This window comes from Symphalangus syndactylus, chromosome 3 (assembly GCF_028878055.3).
Source record: "Symphalangus syndactylus isolate Jambi chromosome 3, NHGRI_mSymSyn1-v2.1_pri, whole genome shotgun sequence".
In the NCBI taxonomy this organism is placed as follows: domain Eukaryota; kingdom Metazoa; phylum Chordata; class Mammalia; order Primates; family Hylobatidae; genus Symphalangus; species Symphalangus syndactylus.
Window position 1 is genome coordinate 101,686,313 of NC_072425.2, and position 20,511 is coordinate 101,706,823.

Consider the following 20,511-nt stretch of genomic DNA (forward strand, 5'->3'; position numbering starts at 1 on the left):
AATCCAATAAAATAGATCAGATCATATGTAAATGAGTAGTTTGTATTTGTATGTCCACATATAATTTATATAAATACATATACATGCAAGAGAGATATCATTGAATTCAGTCTACATGATAATCAATGTCAAATCAGAGATGGCCTATGGATTAAGTTCCACGTGAAACAAATAAATATATATTCCTATGTATTAGGAATATGACACTGTTTCAGTCACATGAGGTGAAATACATTGCTAATTTAATTCATTTTAGATTACCTCAGAGGGAGAAGAGGGAAAGTAACTCGGCAAACACTAAGGAGCCTTGGAATTTTTCAGCTAAAAGGATCCCTTAAGACATAAGACCATTAAACAGCTCCTGAAAAACTTATTTCCTGTATGAATATTCCTATAATTTGCTCATTCAAAATAACTGGCATTAATTTGAAAATATCTCTGAAATGAGTGTTTTTTTTGGAGCATTAAGATAGAAGTTTGGGGCTTTAGTGTCATAATTCTTAGTTTGTTTTTTTGGGTGGGGGTTTTACTGCAAGTGCAGATTTGGGGCAGGTAGAGTGGGGACCTGGTTTTGTTTTACCTTCAGTGGCATCCTCCATTAATATTAACTTTTCAGGACAAAGTTATCACTTTACCCCCTTGTTATTATGAAGTTCATTTCCATAAAATTCACTATTATCTGTGTTTGCACTTATCCAAAAGGATTGTTTTAGTAGGTAGTCTGCTTCTTCCTTCATTTAAACAGGGATAGCTAAGAAGGCTGAGATGTTATAAAACTAGAGCACACTTGCAAAATATTTGTGCAGCAGGAACTTTTCTTTATATTATCACGAGGTATCCAATGGATGGACCTGAAATATTTCTTTCATTAACAGATTTTTCCGTCCTGTTTCCTCATAATTAGCTTCTTAGTGCCAATAGAATTTCAATACTATCCAGAAATCTGAAAATAAGTCACATATTTGGGGGTTTGTTCTATGGTTCTTACCTTGTAACTATTCCTGAGGAAGATACTGGATTTACTGTGTACATGTGTGCACACATGTATGTGTGCGTGCCAATAAAACTATGAACACCTTTTTTTCTTTTTAAACAGCTTTACTGAGACATAATTCCCATACCACTAATTCACAATGAATTGTAAAATGCACAACTCAATGTTTTTTAGCATATTGCAGATATTTGTAAACATCACCAGTCAATTTTAAAATATTTTCATCACATGAAAAAGAAACTCCTAATCCTACTACTTTGGGAGGCCAAGGCGAGTGGATCACTTGAGGTCAGGAGTTCAAGACCAGCCTGGCCAACATGGCAAAACCCTGTCTCTACTAAAAATACAAAAATTAGCTGGGCATGGTGGCACACGCCTGTAGTCCCAGCTACTCGGGAGACTGAGGCAGGAGAATCCCTTGAACCCAGGAGATGGGGGCTGCAGTGAGCTGAGATCCTGCCACTGCACTCCAGTCTATGCAACAGAGTGTGACTCCGTCTCAGAAAAAACAAAAACCGAACAAACAAAAAATACCAAAATTAGCTGGGCATGGTGGTGCATGCCTGTAATCCCAGTTACTCAGGAGGCTGAGGCAGGAGAATCACTTGAACCTGGGAGGTGAAGGTTGCAGTGAGCCGAGATCGTGTCACTGCACTCCACGCTGCAGGACAGAGCAAGACTCTGTCTCAAAAAAAAAAAAAAAGAAGAAAAAGAAACTCCATACTCTTTAGATCTCACTCCCTATCCACCCATACTCTCTCCAGCCCTAAATGATCACTAATGTACTTTCTGCCTGTACAGATTTCTCTATTCTGGACTTTCATATGAATGGAATAATATATTTGTGACTGGCTTCTTTCACGCAGCACAATGTTTCAAGTTTTGTCTAAGTTGTAGCATATATCAGTATTTCATTCATTTGCATGGCTGAATATTCCATTACAAGAATATACTACATTTTGTTTATTCATTTGTCTACAGCAGGACAGTTTTGACCTTTTGACTATTTTGAATAATGCTGCTACAGACATTTGTGTACAAGTTTTTGTGTAGACATAGGTTTTTATTTCTCTTGGATATAGACCTAGCAGTGGAATTGTTGGGTCATATGGTAGCTCTATGTTTAATCGTTTAAGGAACTTTCAGACTGTTTTCCAAAGTGGTTGCACCATTTTACATTCCCACCAGCAGTTTCCACCACCAATTTACATCCTCACCTGGGTTTACCTTTGGGCAATATTGCTTTGCCTAGGATGACAGAATAGAATGACAGAAGGGTAATAGCCCAGTGACACAGTGGAGATCACACCAGCCCTAGACTGCCTACCTTCCAATTTCAGTGAGAAAAAATAAAGCCCTATTTCATTTAATCCACCTTTATTCCAAGTCTCTGTTAGTAGCTTAACACAAATCCAACTCTTGTGGTCCTATTAGCATATCTTGAAAAAATTATTGAATTGAATATGTAAAGATTTTTTTCATAGAAAATTTTGTCATCCTGTTGTACACTGGAAAACGCACCTTATTTCTCTCCTAATTTCTGATCCCATCATTCAATAGCCATTCTCCTTAGAAACTGTTTCGGGTTCTCACTAGCACCTTACTGGTGTTCAGCAAGATGGAAACAACTGGTTATTCAGAAACAAATGCAAGTGTTATTGATGGAGCCATTTTATTTAAGGGGAAGGAAAAGTACTCATTGTGGTAACGGAGAACGAGCAGGAGTTGTCTATTATTTCCTTTCTCAAATATTATCCTAAGTGTTAGGACAATAATTAGAATGAAGAAAAATCATTTAAGGTTTTCTCCTAAACTCTCCAGGAGCCCAAAGAATTTCAGTGCCATGTTGACTACATAATGCTTTTATCATGTATTTGTTCTCTTTTAGATACTGCTTTTGAAGCCACTTTTAGCCTTTGTAACAGGTTAGACTCACAGTCACAGTTTTCACCTTGGAATTCAGAAAGCATAAAAGAAAACTGTGTAATCAGTTGCAGCTCAGCTGTCCCCGTTTTTTCCCTTCATGCTTTTGTTCCAATCATCTGCATTTTGAGGGGATACTTTGAACACACACAACCTCCCATTCTACTGGCTGTTTTGTAACAGATTTAAATATTTGCCCCAGAGCCAGCCTTTAACCAACGGGGCTTCTGATTAAGTTTTCATGTAACTGGTAAATCACTAGTGGTAGAAAGGAGAACATTATAGAGTCAGGAAAAACTTTTTTCAAGTGATTTAGTCCTTTCTCAATGCTTCAATTAACTGATGATACACTCAGTCAACATTTATTGAGCACCTACGATGTTCATTACGGCACTTCATTCTGTTAAAGAATAATAATCTCTTTATCCTTTTAACTCCCGATAATAGATTTTTACACATAAATTTACTGTTCTTGGAATCAATGTATCTTAAAATATCTTAATCTTTCTTTTGTAAGGAAGACTTTCTCATTTTAAAGGCTTTGGGTTTTTTTCTTACATAGAGCAAAATCACTTGGCTTGCGCTGTTAACAGGTTAGTTTGAATGTTTTTTATAAAAGCCAAATATATATAAGCAATGCTTTTCTCTCTGAAAACTTCTCCTGAATCTTAGCTTTTCAACAATTTACTATTTTGTAGACCATATTCATGATTTGTTTACTCATACACACTTACTAAAGAGCTGTTTACTCAGCTCCAAAATTTGTGTTAAGACTAGGACAGGCTCAAATCTATGACAAACAGAATCCCCAAAGAATAACTTTAAAGGTTACGTAAATTTCTGGAGCTATGCTATCTTATTATCTTTCTATTAAAATGTCAACATATTCTATAGTTTTTCTCCATCCATTCTGGCAAGACACCATGCTATCTTGAGATTAAGCTAAGTCTCCTGGTTCAGATTCAAATCCCTGCTCAATAATCTCTTTATGGCACTCTAGGCAGTGTCTTCATCTGTGAAATCGGGATAATGATTTTATCTACAGTATTGGGTTGCTGTAAGGATTAAATATAAAGCATACAGCATGTGCCGGACACAGAGCTAGCACTCCATCCATGTTAGCGCAGGATTTCAGATTTGTCTGCATCATTACTCAATAACTATCATTCAGCCCTTTTAAATTGTTTCAGCGACGACTGAATGAACTTATTTATAAATATATAACATAACCAGGGATGAAGTCATACTACATTGAGGTTTCATTTCCACATAGATAATATTAGGAAGCAGCTATGCCAACACTTTTTCTTCCTGTGATCTGTATACTGCAGGGTCTCTAGAAACAATGGTTTGGTTCTTTCCTGGTGACAAAGGATAAGAGAAGATGAAACTGCTATAAATGGCAATAACTTAAAAATAAAAGATACATTAATATATGGAAATGAAAAATATATACCTATACATACACAGCTGTTTTTAAAACATGGCCTTTATTCTTGAAGCTCATACTTGATTTCCAGGTACAGCAGGCCTCTGTAACTTTTCTTGGCATTGAAGTCATGAAGTCTCCTGTCCTCTAAAGCTACAGAAATTTAACCTGGAAGCAAGCAGCAGGCACTACGCACAGCAGAGAGGGAACCCTGGGGTGTACGCTGTGGCTCCCACCTGTCCGCCAGGTCATTGTGACGCAAACGCTATGGCCACGTGGAACACCTGCCGGAGAGCAGGGGCGGGGTCACTCTGGGCGGCGGATCCGAGCGGGGGATACCCCAGGAGATGGGGGTCGAGGAGAGACCCCGGGGAGTAGAGAGAGAGAAACTCACTCCCCGAGTCCCCGACCCGCCCCAAGCAAGGTGAGGTCAACGCCACCCACCTCCCCCTGGTCACTCTGGGAGGGGTCGCCCCGGCGGGCGTCTGCTGGAGGGTAGAAGCGGGGAAGGGAGGCAGCGGCGGCGCCCAGGCGGCGGTAGTAGCCGGGTGGCGAGGGCGCCCGCACCCCCCCCCCGCCGCTGCGCTGCGCTGCGCTGCGGTGCGCACGGGCTCCGCCGGTTGCTATTCCGGCTGGTGGCGGCCGCCGCAGGAAGGGCCGGTTCCTGCGCTCCCCCCGCCCCTTTCCCTCGCCTTCGGCTGACGCTGACGTCGGATGAGTGATCCGGAGGGACGCTCCGACCGCGGCCGGGAGGCTCCTGGGGGCCGGGGCTCCGAGGTACCTGCCCTCCGGGGTCGGGGCGGGGGCGCGCCGGGCGGGCTGCAGGAGGCAGCAGGAGACGCCCGGCAGCCGGGACGGTCGGAGACGCCTGGTAGGAGCTGCCTTCTCTGCTCTCCGCGGGCGGCGCGTGATAGGCGGGTCGCCTCCTCGGGTCCCGGATCCCGGTGCGGGAACTGCATCAGCCCCTTCTCCTCCCCTCCTCCCTCCGGCCTGGGAAGGTCTGGAGGATGCGCGCGCCATGAGAGCGTGCGTCAGCCCCGGGGGAGCGGTAGGGAAGCGTTCCGCGCTCCGGCCCCAGCGCTGGGAGCACCGGCACCCACGCCAGCCCACCCCACCCACTCCGCGCCTCGCCTTCCCGGCAGCTCCGGCCCCAGGACCCCGAGCTCCCTGGTGGGCAGGGACTTGCGTCCAGGGTTGACTTGTTGACAAGTTCACCTGCCGCGGCGCCTAGTGTGTGCTTTTTCTCTTCCCCCCGTGGCCCGTTTTTTGGCAGGGGCGGCAGAGAGCATATGGGTACCTCTTTATACCACTAGTGCCAGGAGGCCTGAGCTTGGTCCCCCGGGGGCGAGGTGCTCAGCAGTCTCGGACTAGACGGGGCGAGAACCCCTAAGCAACCCCGGTTCCAGCAAACCCTGGCGCGCCCGTTTCCTTTGGGTGCTGCTGACTCCGCCTTTCCTGCTCCGGGGCTATTGCAGCTCCTGCTTCCTCTAGAAACGAACATATCCTGTTGTTATGTCTGCCTTTCCCCCAGAGCGGCTCTCCATGAACCTTTCCCACTGTCTTTTTACTTGTAGTGCCCCCAAAGCACCTGAGCTTCTCTTTGGGGTCTTAAAAGTATCGCGCCCTTATTCTGGCGAAGGGCATTAACTGCCTGGTTGGGGAGAGTTAGTTTGGAAAGAATCGCGTTCTCTTCATTTAGATGGCATTTAAAAAATTAGCGCAAGAAAGGGTTTTGTTCATGAATCTTAGTAACTGAGATCTGGTAACTGTATAAAAATTATCAAGGCCTGGAAAATATGTCACCAGCTTGCTTGGGAGTGATACTGAATGTAGGAAGAAAGACACATAAGGCATTCATTGGCCATTAAGGTCCTATAAAATATGACTCATCGCAAACATGTTTTTGTCCATACATTTCAGTGAAGTCTCTTCAGAAAATCTCAAATTGGTTTCTGTGGCCCTCTGGTTTGCATCTGAGATCTGAACTGTTCTGGGGTTAGGGAGTGAAATAAGAAATGCTTAGTTTGAAATCTAGGCTCCCGATGCAATTTCATACCCCCTATTTAAAACACACTCTCTAAAAATGCTTTTAAGTAAGTTTTCAAACCAAAGATATCTTTTTAGATTTCAGTCTTTATTTTTGAAACACCTTTTGTAGAGAATACCACAGGGACAAAATCCATTTATAATCCCGAATAGCTCAAATATCACTCTTTGGTTTTATACTAATACTGTGCATACATCTTAATTGTAAGAGATGTTGCTTTCTAATTGTTTCTGTTTGTGTTACAAAGGGAAATAATTGTACTGTTTATAAAGATGAATCTTTAGAAAACGTAACAGTTAAGCTACAGAGAGCTGTTTGTGGAGAGACCTGATGTTAAAAAACGTTAACCCTGTATCCTCCACCCGTGGATCATTGAGTGCTAAAGACACTGGATGGTAATTGCCTGGGTGGTTTATTTTGTAACTATTTTCTCCCATTTGGAACACCTGAGTAACTATCTGATTGATTTCTCTACGCATCTTTACCGCAGTGCGTCTCTCCACATCAACCTCATGAAAAGTATAGAAAATTTTATTATTCAGAGCCTTCAAAATAACTACATTTTCAAGGTATTTGACTAAATAGTACATTTTTTTCAGGTGCAAGCAGCATTAGCGGTATGGAGGTCTGGCAACTATGCCATAACATAGAAGGATAAACCTGTGTTTGGTATGAACTTTTAAGATTACAGAAACCTCATACGAGAGAGGGAGAAAGTTAACAGGCCACAAGGGTCAGGATGAATTTTTCCTCTTGGTTGAGCCTGAGGGTAGGTGGCAGTGTTTATAATCAGCACGGTGGTCACTAGTGTCCTTTTTTCCCATCTGCATTACTAGATTTATGGGAACCATTAATAAGGATGCTATCTGCATGTTTTTGTCAATGAGGCAACATAGATCACTAATGAACCTTATCCCCCAACCCCACCACCATTCACAATCTGCCTCAGCAGAACTTTAAACTCAAAAAACAGTTTTCCACCGCTTTTTTCTTGATTCCCAAGCTGATGCATTTCGTATCACAATCATATCTAACACTCTGAAGGAGTACGGAGGACTCATGGGCTTTGGATCCTGATGGAGCAAATTCAGAATCCCTGCGGTAACACCTAACTAGCCGTGTGACCTTGACCAAGTTACTTAAGTCACCATTTCCTTATCTACAGAACAGGAATATCCACCTTTTTAGGGGCAGGGTGGAGATTAGAGATAATGTATATAAAATGCTTTGCATGCTTTTGAATAGGACTCAGTAGTAATAAATTATTCTTTCACATGCTAAACATATGCTATCCATATCTAAAAAGAATGCTGCTGCTTCACCTGTGATAGGAAGTGTATTTCAATTTGGTTTTGAGTAGTTCAAGTAATTTTGTACCAATACTAAGACCCTGGGCTTTATGGAAAACACTCTCTGAAGTTGGGGGGTGCAATGAGAAACAAAACAAATCTAATTTGTTCCAGTGGGGATAGAGCTTCCAAGCCCCTGTCACTCAAACGTGGTCCATGGACCGGTAGCATGTGGCCTCCCCTGGGAGCTTATTAGAAATGCAAAATCTTAGCCTGCCTGCTGCTCTCTTCCAGACCCACTGAATTCAAATCACCATTTTAAGAAGATCCCCCATGTGTATGTTAACATTTGAGAAGCACTGCTGTAACCTGTTATTTCTCAAACTTTAGTGTCCCAGAGAATCATTTGGGGGCTTGTTATAATAAGTGTGGATTCCCAGTCAAGCTTCCTTCATCTGCTGTTAAGCAACATTTCAGGTAGCTCTGATCCCTAGGGTCTCCCACAGACTGTCCGGCACACTGCTCTAAAATGAGCCTCTGTCCTCTTCCTTCACAAAGCACTTTGGCAAGTATGATCTTATGTGATATTCAACCCCCTTTGAGGTAAGTAGATATCATAATCTCCATCTGTCTGATAAGGACTGCAGGCATGATTTGCCCTGGTTAGATGCATATGGTAGAACTGCCTTGGAGCCTCTCAAAATCCTAGCTGACCACGCTTTCACTATTCTAGCAATTTACTATTTGGCATTCTAGCATCAAATTAACATAGTTTTTGTTTTTTGACCTGTAAGTAATTTTCACAAATAACTAACGAATCTCTCCAGGACAGGGAAGACTATGTGTGATAGGGCATTTTATACCTGTTTTTATAACAAAGCCTGCCTACTATGTGACTGTAGGCCAGTTGCTTAAGATAACTGATCTTAAGCTTCTTCGTGAAATGAATATAAATCCTTATGTCAACTTGGCAGTATTGTGAGGATACTCAGTGATATGGGTGAAGCATACACCCCAGTGTCTGAGAAGTGGCAGTTTCTCAATTAGTGGTAACTGCTTGTCCCAGTGTAAACCTAGTGAGCTAGAATGAGTTCATGAAAAGGTGGGGAAATGATGGCCTGCATCACTCATGATGGGAATCATCTGTCTCTCTTGCTAAGTCAGATGACATCATCAGGCCATTGACCAAATCAGAGAAGTGGGATGACTTAGTATTGAACCAGCATTGATTGTATATGTGCCATGAGCTACACACTGTGCTAAATGCTCAGAATCCCAAGACTCAGACCCCACCATGCTCTGGAGGAGCCTACAGCTGAGTAAAAGAGGGAAAGAGAGGAGCCAACTAACCAATTGCCTTTCAGGGAAAGCAGGGAGGAGATAGAGACACATGTGGTAATGCAGCCCAGGGTGGGGGCCATCCCACCCCAGCAGGAGAGAGGGCAGAGAAAACCTGAGATGCTTCATGGAGGAGATTGCCCTTGAGTTGAGCGTTAAACAACCAGTAGGAATTCGGCAGGTAAATAAGAGTTGGGAGTGGGGAGAAAGAGCGTTCCCTACTCCCAGCCATGTGTATGTGTGTACAAAAGTCAACAAGTAAGGGAGAGAATACTAATACAAATAGTCCTCATGTCTGGAGCCCAGTGTCTATGTGTGTCCCTTACTAGCTGAGTGGCCTTGGACAAGTTTGGTCATCTGTGATTCAGGAGGATTAGATGCACTAATTAGTGTAAGCACAGGACTGATTCCAAATATTTGTTGCATGGTTGTGGAGGTGGTGGAGGTATTAGTAGAAAATAGGGGACTAATATTAAAAAGTCATTAGAATCAGAGAACATTGCAGAGTTCAATTTTAGAATACATTTAGGAGAAAATACATGAATTAAGAGAGGGTAACTGAATGCAGTATAGTTCTGTGGAGTGGAAAATATGAGGTATATGTGTTCAGTGATGGACCACTGAATATATAGATAGTAGTCATTGTTAATTTTAAGAGTCTAGATTGGAGACTAGAAAGGTCCTCTGGTTCTAGGTAGTGAAAGTATTTGTACAAGAAGTGACTCTTAAGTATTGCAACAATGTTCCAAGAGTATACATATTGAAATCCATCTCTTACCATCATCATGATCACACTCACTCCCACATCTCTGTTCTCAGAACAGGGCATAGACATCAATGTCTGAAACCTAATAGTACCTAGGAAAAAATCCAGCCTTCTCTGTGATGTTTCCAGGGTAGAGCATTCTAAGCCAGAGACCAAGAAGCTGATTTTTATAAATAATGCCTCTCTCCTTAGTCATAGGAACCCTGACAACCATCAAGGAAGAAGTCAGTCAGCAATTGCAGGTTTTGTTGTGCACAGTAGCACTATATTGGCAGTGGATTTGGGACTAACCCAGCACCTAAGCCTGTGAATGGGGGAGATTGTTTTTATTGAAACATAGCCCATTAATCAACTTCCTTTCATCCAAGAGTAGAGCAGAGTAGTTAAAAACAAGAGCTCAGAAATCAAAAGTAAACTTGTGTTTACCAGTTGTTGACTTTGGGTAAATTACTTCATCCTTCTAAACTTTGTTTCTCACTTGCAAAATGGGTTGATATCCCCTTCATAATGTGTGGCGATGACATAATGATGTTAATTGCTTCACACATGTAAAGTGCTTGGTAAGTGGTAGCACATAATTATTGCCCCTTGCCCAGCACATATTTACTGAATGCCTACTGTGCTCCAGGGGCCATGCTTGGTGCTAAGGAGGCAAAGATGAACTTGAGGGTCCCTGTACTCATGGGACCTACAGTCTAGTGCAGGAGATACAGATGTAATTAGCTCCTTGAAGGAGAGTACAGGAGTGCAGTGGCACCACCAGTATGGAGCAGTTAATTCTTCAGCGGGGAGAACTGGAGTGCAAGACCCCTGGGGAGAGGGATAGAGAAGAGATGTTGAGTTGGGAAGACTTCACTGAAGAGGCAACATTTGAGGAGAGTCTTGATGTAAGTTCTAAGTTAGTCAATCAGACAAAGGAGGGGAGGGCATTCCAAGTGGAAAGAATCATCTCAAGGCCTTGAAGTGCATAGTATATTCAGGGAAGCTCAAGCGTTCTGACATGTGCAGAGGCAATAGTTCTTTTGGAGGGTGGGGAGGGGAGTAAGATTTGCGGGGAAGGGAGCCAGGATGTGAAGGGGCCTGTGTTTTTTCCAAAAATGTTTGGAATTTCTCTAGTGGCAAGAGAAAGCAATTAAAACATTTTCAGTAGGAGAGTGGAATAATTAGATTTGCATCATATAGTGATAGGTTGGGCAGTGTTACAAAGATTGGAATGGACAGGGACACGGATAGTGTTGCCTCTTAAGCCTAAACTGTCATAGCTATGAAGATAGAAAAGATAAGATGCATTCAATCGCTTTTTAAGAGGTAGAATGGAGAGAAAGTGGAGACTGGCTGCAAAAGATGAAAGAGGCTGGGTGTGGTGGCTCATGTCTGTAATCCTAGCACTTTGGGAGGCCAAGACAAGAAGATTGCTTGAACTCAAGTGTTTGAGACCAGCCTGGGCAATATAGTGAGATCTCATCTCTACCAAAAATTTAAAAAGTTAGTTGGGTATGGTGGTATGTACCTGCAGTCCCAGCTACTTGGTAGGGTAAGTAACAGGATCGCTTGAGCCCAGCAGGTCAAGGCTGCAGTGAGGCATGATTGTGCCACTGCCCTCCAGCCTGGGCAACAGAGCAAGACCCTGTCAAAAAAAAAAAAAAAAAAAAGAGAAAGAAGTGAGGTTTTCAACTTAGGCCATTCAGTAGATTTAGTGCTGATAATTAACATAGGGACCACAGGAAGAAGAATAATTTGGGAGTGCAGATGGAAAGAGGAGTTTAGTTTTAGATGTACTAAATTTGGAGTGCCTGTGGAACAATCCAGGTGAAGATTACCATCTGGAGGTGGAAATGTGGATCTGGTGCCCTGGAGAGGTGTGTGATTTTGGAAGTTGTTGGCATACAGCTGGCAGTGGAAGCCATGGAAGTGGCCTCACCTAATGAGAAATCACCTAATGAGAGCAAGTAAAGTTCCAAGCTTGGAACGTTACAGGTACTGATATTTGAGATGCAGGTACAGAGGAAAAGAAGCCAGCAAAGAAAATTGAAAAGATAGAAAAGTGTGGAGAATGTTTCCTGAAAAGTAGAGGAAGAGGAGCATTTCAAGAAAGGAAGATAACATGGTCAAAGGTCACGAGAAATGAGGACTTGAGTGGGGCCCATAGTGAAAGATATTCTCTGGGCTGGTGGAGAAGGGAACCAGAGAGCATGGGCTTAGAACTCTTGACTGTGAAGAGAAGGAAGAGGATGGGAACTGAGAAAGAGGTTGAAAAATGAGGCCTGAGGGTAGAAGCCAAGGGAGGTTGATTAACGTGAAAGAGAAGAGACAATAGATGGACTAAGGTGGGCAGGGGTAAGAGTGTAGGAGCTGTCCTTCCTAGGTAGAAGGAAGCGAACAGCAGGTTGTGGTCATGGTTCTGGATAGCTCCAAAGAAGTGAGCAGGGGTGCACAGAGAGTGGAAACTGTGACAGAAGGTGCCCAGCGCAGTGCCAAGGCCATGGTTCCCCGGGAGTGCATGAAGAGGGAGACTGCCTATCACCACCCTGCAGGGTTTTCTTCCACCCACTGCTCCCTGAAGGCCAGGAGCTAAGTGTCCTGGTGCCTAATGCTGTTGACTCAGTGTTGCCATATGCAGCTTTGGCATCATTGTGAAGTATGTAAACATTGTGTTGTGTTTGTGCTAAGCCACTCCCCACTTTCTGCTTCCTGTTTCTCTCTTCTCTGCACTCCTAACCTGGAGCTCAGTGCCTTCATGCAACTTTCTGGGTTTTCTACCTGGGTCTGCCCTAGAGGGTACATGCCCAATATCCCTGTCTTTCCTGACCCCCATCAAAATAACCAGTCTTGCGCTTTATAAGCTCTGGGCTTTGCTGCTGTTTATTTCCTGAGAAAGTAGAGAGAACCTGAAAAAGGGATCTTTATTAGTTCTCAAATAACACCAACTGGATGACCCAGCAGAGGCAAGCATGGTGCTGTTAGTTGGGTGTATATGAACATATAGTGCTTTCTTCTGCTGCCTGCTTCCCTTTGCTGCTGACCTCTGAGATCCTTTTTACCTCCTCCCTTCCACCGCCTGGACTGCCTGCATTCCCTGCTCCTAAGCCAGCCCAAACTCAAACATGATTTACCTGCCACAGCTTAACCAAGGAAAGTTCTGGAATATGTGCCATTTCCAGGGAAAGGAGCTGTGGTGGTTTGTTTACAGGACCCGTGCACAGCATACACATTTTATAAACCACATATTGATGTCTGCATATTTCAGTCATTTAAGACTAATGAGACAAGGTTTACTCTGTGACTTGGGAAATTTCCCCAAATTTCCCTCAGTTCCTTCAATGAAAAGAGGAGGGTGGACTAAATGATCTGTAAATTCTCTCCTCACTGTTAGCCAGGAGGTTCTGTGGAGTCATAACAAATTGCTTGATCACACCTTTTGGAGGCTTCAAATTATGTCTTAATCTTAAGAGAACCTTATAAACATTAGCATCTCCCTAATTATTCTGATGGCTGACATTATGCTTATGTGCAATTCCATGTAATTATAGTCCCCACATTCATACTCTTGTTCTTCCTTCATACTGTTATTAACCATTGATACCTTTCTATGTACATGGGAATTAAAGTCATCCCTCCATATACACAGGGGATTGGTTCTAGGACCACCCTCAGCTACCAAAATCCACACATACTCAAGTCCTGCAGAGCCCTGCAGAACCCATGTATGTATATGAAAAGTTGACTCTCCATATACACAGGTTTCTCATGCCAGGTTTCTCTCTTTATATTTAATTATAAGCAAAAAATATAATTAAATATAAAAATATGATTATAAAAAATATAGAAGATATATTTTCTATTTGCCTTTGGTTGAAAAAAATTGGTGTATAGGTGGACCCATGCAGTCCAAACCCATTTTCTTTAAGGGTCAGCTATATATATTTCTGATTTAGAAATATATGTATACATTTTACATTTGTGGATACATATTGTATGTATTACATCATATTGTCCTTATATTTTTACTTCTGATGGTCTTATAGTAGCCCACCACTTCACTTACTATTCACATAAATCCGATTTGAAACAAATAGTACGTTGTGCACACAGATTTGGACCTTTTTAAACTTGTAAAAATATGGAGTACAATCATTTTGTAGCTTATTTCAAAAGAAGATATATATGATTTTATTTTCGTAATGACATCTCTGACAGAATGTCCGAGATTCTGGGCAGAAGTAACTGTTTAAGGGTATTTGTAACTAGTACAGAATATTGGTGACCTAAGTTATGGAATTAATTTCTAGCTCTTTTTTGATTTGTTTGATGCCTTAGACTGAGGCTCTCCAACAAAAATATAACAGCAGCCTCATATATAATTTAAAACATTCTAGTAGTAAAATATTTTTAGCTTAAAAACTAAAAAGAAATAAGGTAGGGGCTGTGGTGTGTGCCATGCTTATAATTCCAGCTACTCAGGAGGCTGAGGTGGGAGGATTGTTTGAGCCTAGGAGTTCAAGACCAGCCTGGGCAACACGGTAAGACCCTGTCTCAAAACAAACGAAAACTAAAAAGAAACAGCTTAAATTAAATTGATAATTTATTTGATCTAACCCAAAATATTCAAAATATTGTTCCAACATAAAATATTAAAAAGTAATATATAAATAAGCAAAAAATATAATTAAATATAAAGCAGAATATATAATATACATATATAAATATGTAATATATAAATGTAGTTATATAAAATTTAGATATATACAATATATCAACATGAAATAATTGTTATAACTATATAGATTTATTAATGAGACATTTTAATTTTTTGTCACTAAGTCTTCAAAATCCAGTGTGAATTTTACATTTAGAGCACATCTGAATTCATACCAGCCATATCTCAAGTGCTCATATTACATGTGGCTAGTGTCTGCTATATTGGACTGCATAGTCTTAGATGATAAAGTTAATTTATCTGAGGTTATTCTTCCATAAAAAGAAAATTTAAGTTGGTGCAATTAAAGTAATATTTGTAAGAGCCTTCCAAGTTTTATAATTTGATCCCAGTAAAATATAAGGATAACATTTAGACCTATCATTTAATAATGTTCTTTGCTGACATCGAAGGGTGTAGTATTCCTTTACAGAACTTGATCGAGACTTTTGTCTGATTAGGGTGTTCCTTCATTCTTCACCTTTTGAAGTTAAGCTTTTAGAGAAAACGCCACTATAAATACAGAGTAAAATCTGTATGTGAAATTTGATTTGATATTTGAAAGTTATATAAACCAAACTAAATAAAATCAAAGGTGAATATAATTTATACTGCAAACTTTTAAAATTACGTTTTTCTTTAGCAGAGGCAACCCATTTGTTCTGTTTCTAGTGTTGTTTTACATTATATATTTTTATCTTTCTAGATTTCATTTAGATTCGTTGTTTGCAAATACCTACCTCTTTGTTATTACTGCCATGATTTTTGGTGTAGCACAAAATTCACCATTGATTATCCTTTGAAAGGAGGGCTTTAAGCAGAAGAAAGAGGAGCAAGACCTAGACCACACCTTTTGTGAGCAGTTTGAGTTTTCCGGTTTGTTTTTAATTTGTTTAACATGGATGTAATATTTAAAAATTTTACAATAATATTAATGCTGAAGATGATGACATTTTAGAAAGTAGCTTGGCAATTTTATTTTGGTTTCTGTTATATTTGATATTTTCCTTTCAGAAACATCTCTTGGAATAGATGAAGAGACAGAGGAGAGCACCAAATTGTTAATTGGCTGATGAATGTTTTATTCCCAGCATTCCTCTATGTGAACTTGACCTTTAACCAGATCTTGGACAAGTCATCTCTATTTTTAGAACCCCAATTTTTTAATCATTGAAAAGGATGTTGTGTTCATTATCTCTAAGCTTTATCTTAGATATAAATGTCTCTGAAAATAATTTAAATTAGTTTTATTATTTTTGTGACTGGGGGCATCCTAGATGGTCACTCGCCTAGTCTACTGTTTTACAGATGAGCAAAGTGAAGCCAGATCGCTGAAGTGATGACTAAGTGTGTGACATAGTCATGGATTTACCAGCTTTTATTTATATCAAGGAGCATATTGGCAAACCTTCAAAATACGTACTTTAGGAATGTGATTTTAATAGTTTTAGGGAGTCATTAAACTTAATCATTGTATATAACACCTGAGTTCTTTTGAAACGTAAATAAAACAATCATTTAAAAATATCTGGCTGGGCACAGTGGCTCATGCTTGTAATCCTGGCACTTTGGGAGTCCAAAGCTGGTGGATCGCTTGAGCTCAGGAGTTTGAGACTAGCCTTGGCTGGTATTTTACTAAAAATAAAAAAATTGGCTGGGCGTATTGGTGAGTGCCTGTAGTCCCAGCTACTGAAGAGGCTGAGGTGGGGGGGATCACTTGAGCCAAGGAGGTCAAGGCTACAGTGAGCTGTAATGTCACAATTGCACTCCAGCCTGGGCAACTGAGCAAGATCCTGTCTCAAAAAAAAAATTTCTTTAATAAAAGAAAATATCCTAAGACTTTAGTTCATTAACAGAAAATACAGATTTTAACAGTGGCTTGCATCTGTAGTGTTAAAATAAAAACTCACCTTTTAGCTACCTTGAATAAGATCACAATTCTGTTTTCCTCTTGGTAATATTTGCTGACTCACAAAATTAAAACATGATCCCATTTCACATTTACTTGTGAATTTATGAAATATCAAAAATCATTGCAGGAGGCACAAAACTGGAAACAGGATGCATTTAAAGTTGTGTAGTCACTCAGTCACCCAGGCTGGAGTGCAGTGAGGGGATCAGAGCTCACTGCAGCCTTGTGTGCAGTTGTGTGGAATGCTCAGGTAATCGTGTCCACATCAAAATCCGAAAGGACAAGCTGTATGGTAACTGAGAGGTAGGAAAAACGCCCATAAAAACTCATCAAAATCATGTTACTTTAATTAATACTTAGCTTTTGAAAAGATGGAAGGCTAATTCAACTTCCCATCCTCCATGGGAGTGCCCATTTCTCAACCACTTGAGGACGGGATTTGATGAATCAAGATTTTAAAAATAATAATTAATATGGTTAATTATGCCTGGAGGAATTGTTCCAGTTTTTTTACTGCTTCTACTGAAACTGTTTTAATATTTATACTCAAATACACTTCTCTCCATAAGAAATTGTAAAAATCATTATTGACATAAGAGGAAGTGACTAGAGACAAACATCTAGGGAAAATGATGAAAACATACTTTGCCCAAAAGAAATTCACAGACATCCAATTATTTTTTTACCTTAGTAGCTAAAACCTCTGACAAATCAGTATTTCCCCTGTTCATCAGGCAAGTGTAGGACCCCATGTGGGAGCCCTGGCTCTGAAGACGATCGGCTTTGTGCTCTCAGGCCCTGTTCCTCCCTGGATCACGAGTCCCATTTCAGAAGGAAGGGGTTTTATTCAGTTCTTCCTCATCTCTTTCTAGGCTCTAAATTGTATGACTTCTGTTTTTTCTGAAGTTACACACCAGAGAAATAAACCCAAATACCTGCATCACTTCAGATCATTTGAAAAGAAATAGTCTAATAAACTGAGTAGGAGACACACATTTCCACTTCTCTGAAGAAAAGTTCGCTACAATTGAGTTTTGTAAAATTATTGCATGATGTGTAAGTTTTAGTGTATGGAAGAACAAAATATTGAAACTGGTCATATTTCCAGATGAAACTGATCTCTGAAATAACAGGAAAATGGAATGAGGAAGAAGTTACGTAAATTAGTACCATGCAATTGGAAGCTAAATCTGAGAGACATGTCACCAGCTTCCAATATTTGGGATGGATAGTCCAAAAACTAACTCCCTAACAAAGGCAGGACAGAACATGGTGCCCACCGAGTGTGAAATAAACAGCATTGAATGTCCACCCTCCAGTGGCTAGAGTATATCTAAATGCTGAAGGTGGCACATGGTGCTTCAGAGGCTGGTCCCTCTGTTTCCCCTGTTGCATGTCTTTAACATATAACGCACAACTGCTTACGGTTAGTTACACACACCACTGGCAGTTCTGCTGTGGAAGAATTTGTTCACTGCATTTCCTCTGCCTAGAATAATACCGCTTCCCTCCCCACCACACTTCCAGCCTTTGCCTCTCCAGCAATGACTTAGAGACAGCCCAGAGGCTGTGTGGGAAGCCAGCATTGTGCCTCTATTCTGTGCCCCTCAAACCCTGGCCCTTTCCTCTGCCATGGCATTTGGGCCCCATCACAGGCAGCATGTAGCATCTTCTGATGGCAGATTCTTTTTTTCAGTTATATACAAATAGCCACAAAAGTCTGTGGCACATAGTGATTTATAATTTTACTGACGTTTGATTTTAAAGAATTACTCTGCATTTTACAAATGTAAAAAAATCTATTGGTCAGGAGGTCTTACCATTTATATTCCATGAAGAAAGAAAAATGACTGACAGTTGACAAGGTAGTGACTCTAACACAGTAATGATAGAATGTGAACAGATTTGTACCTTAGATTCTATCGCATGTGGTGCTATGAAGCTGGTGTTTAGGAATGAGTGATTTCACTATGGGATGTTTCTAATGTACCACTTTGCACCCACATCATTGCAAGACTCTGTTCTGTTCTGAAAAGTATGTGTATTTTCATTTCTTTTGAGAGGTTGAGGGAGTGGTGGGCATCTTACTCTGTCGCCCAGGCTGGAGTGCAGTGGCACGATCTCAGCTCAATGCAACTTCCACCTCCCTCGCTCAAGTGATCCTCCCACCTCAGCCTCCTGAATAGCTGGGACCACAAGTGTGCGCCACCACGCCCAGCTACTTTTTTGTATTTTTGGTAGAGATAGGGTTTCATCGTCTTGCCCAGGCTGGTCTTGAACTTCTGAGCTCAAGCAATCTACCCTGCTTGCCTCTCAAAGTGCTGGAATTCTAAGCGTGAGCCACTTCCTGGTCTGAAAAAAGCGTTATTTCTTATGGGGGAAAAAATGGCCCCCTACTTCCCAAAGAACTGAAGAGCTCTAAGGTAATGACAATTTTTATCTAGAAAATAGAAATGTTGAATAAACTAAAGAGGAAAATGACAAATTTGGCATTGGCTCAGATATGCAACTCAAGAGATCCCACCATCTGCTCAGTACAGACACAAGAAAAAGCGATTCTGGACTCAGTTTCAGCTGGTACTCCAACCAACAGAAAAGCTACCCACTGAATGGAAGAGAAAAATTCTACCACTAAAGTTGTAAAGTTAATTAATTGGAGACATGAATCTTTGTGTAGGTAAAATGACGTGCTTAGGAAACATGATTCAAGAGGAAGCCAGTTCCATATTAAAAAGAAATAGTTGACCTAATAAACTGATTAGGAGGCACACATTTCTGCTTCTCTGAAGAAAAGTTAACTACATTTGAGTTTTACCAAGTTACTGCCTGGTATGCTTTAGTGTATGAAAGAACAAGATATTGAAAACTGGTCAAATTTTGTGGGTAGAGAATACCAATACAGTGGAATGACTACTGATCTTAGCTTTACTCTCAACAAGGATTGGCTCAAGAATTTTAGATTCTTTGCATAATTCAAAAGTAATCAGAAGTGCCATCAGCTAACTTCACTGCCTTGAAGAAATGCATAGAAAAAAAGTTCTGGGTCAGAACAAGCGTTCATTGCAGCTGAAGGCAGCTTATATGGAATGAAAATGCCTTCCTAGATTATATTTCCAAGAAGAAGAATCTGGTATCTGGGTTCAAGGCAGCTAGGGAAAAACTGACTCCTGTCCACTTTGTGGCAATGGACAAACTCTGTACTTAAAACCTGGCTTGTTTTAGCATTCTGTGTACCTTTGGGTGTTAGGAAAAAACTACTATGCATATCTTATTCATGGCCAAGCTGTCCAGTTCAAAATGGCTTGTTTTGTTTTTTTCTTTTCTCTTTTTTGATACAGAATCTCACTCTGTCACCCAGGCTGGAGTGCAGTAGCTCCGTCATGGCTCTCTGCAGCCTTGACCTCCCGGGCTCGATTGATCCTCCCATGTCAGCCTCCTGAGTAGTTGGGACTACAGGCGTGTGCCACTGTGTCTAGCTAATTTCTTCTTCTTATTATTTTTTTGTAGAGACAGAGTTCACCGTGTTCACAAGGCTGGTCTCAAACTCCTGGGCTCAAGCAATGCACTTGCCTTGGCCTCCCACAGTGCTGGGATTACAGGCATGAGGCATCACATCCAGCCTAAAATGGTTTTTAAACGGCTCTAGCAAGTAATGACAAGTGGGACAATTGCTGTAATCTTTTACCCATCTACATGGGGGAATAAAATTGAGGACCCAGCACAGCAAGCATATATAAAAAGGAAAGGCCGGGCACGGTGGCTCACGCGTGTAATCCCAACACTTTGGGAGGCCAAAGCGGGTGGATCATGAGGTCAGGAGACTGAGACCATCCTGGCTAACACGGTGAAACCCCATCTCTACTAAAAATACAAAAACTTAGCCAGGCGTTGTGGCACACGCCTGTAGTTCCAGCTACTCGGGAGGCTGAGGCAGGAGAATCGCTTGAACCCAGGAGGCAGAGGTTGTGGTGAGCCAAGATCGTGCCACTGCACTCCAGCCTGGGTGACAGAGTGAGACTCTGTCTCAAAAAATAAAAAGAAAGGAAAAATGAGCATAGTTATTGCATAGGAGCACAGGATCCCAACATAAAACCTGAACAAAGTATCCTTCCCCCCT

The 20,511-nt window shown here is 41.2% G+C and overlaps 1 protein-coding gene and 1 long non-coding RNA gene across 22 annotated transcripts in view; one reads left to right on the forward strand and one right to left on the reverse strand.

Moving 5' to 3' along the window:
- Positions 1–967: 967 nt before the first annotated feature.
- Positions 968–5,005, reverse strand: LOC134736319 (uncharacterized). The gene is made up of 3 exons (XR_010120279.1): positions 4,791–5,005; positions 4,374–4,630; positions 968–4,278 (listed from the first exon to the last, which is right to left on the reverse strand). It is a non-coding gene; the product is annotated as an uncharacterized lncRNA (long non-coding RNA).
- ICA1 (islet cell autoantigen 1) overlaps positions 4,624–20,511 on the forward strand; it is a 150,464-nt gene continuing 134,576 nt past the window's right edge. For 5 of the 21 annotated variants that reach the window (XM_055272595.1, XM_055272593.1, XM_063637081.1 and 2 more), the window contains exon 1: positions 5,014–5,123. Coding sequence is in view for 3 of the 21 variants with exons in the window: in XM_063637073.1 (XP_063493143.1) it covers positions 5,061–5,217 (157 nt within the window). In the remaining 18 variants the exon portion in view is untranslated. Of the gene's footprint in view, positions 4,771–4,973; positions 5,218–20,511 lie in introns of those variants that run through there. The other 16 variants (XR_008656687.2, XM_063637073.1, XM_055272598.2 and 13 more) reach the window with 12 other exon arrangements.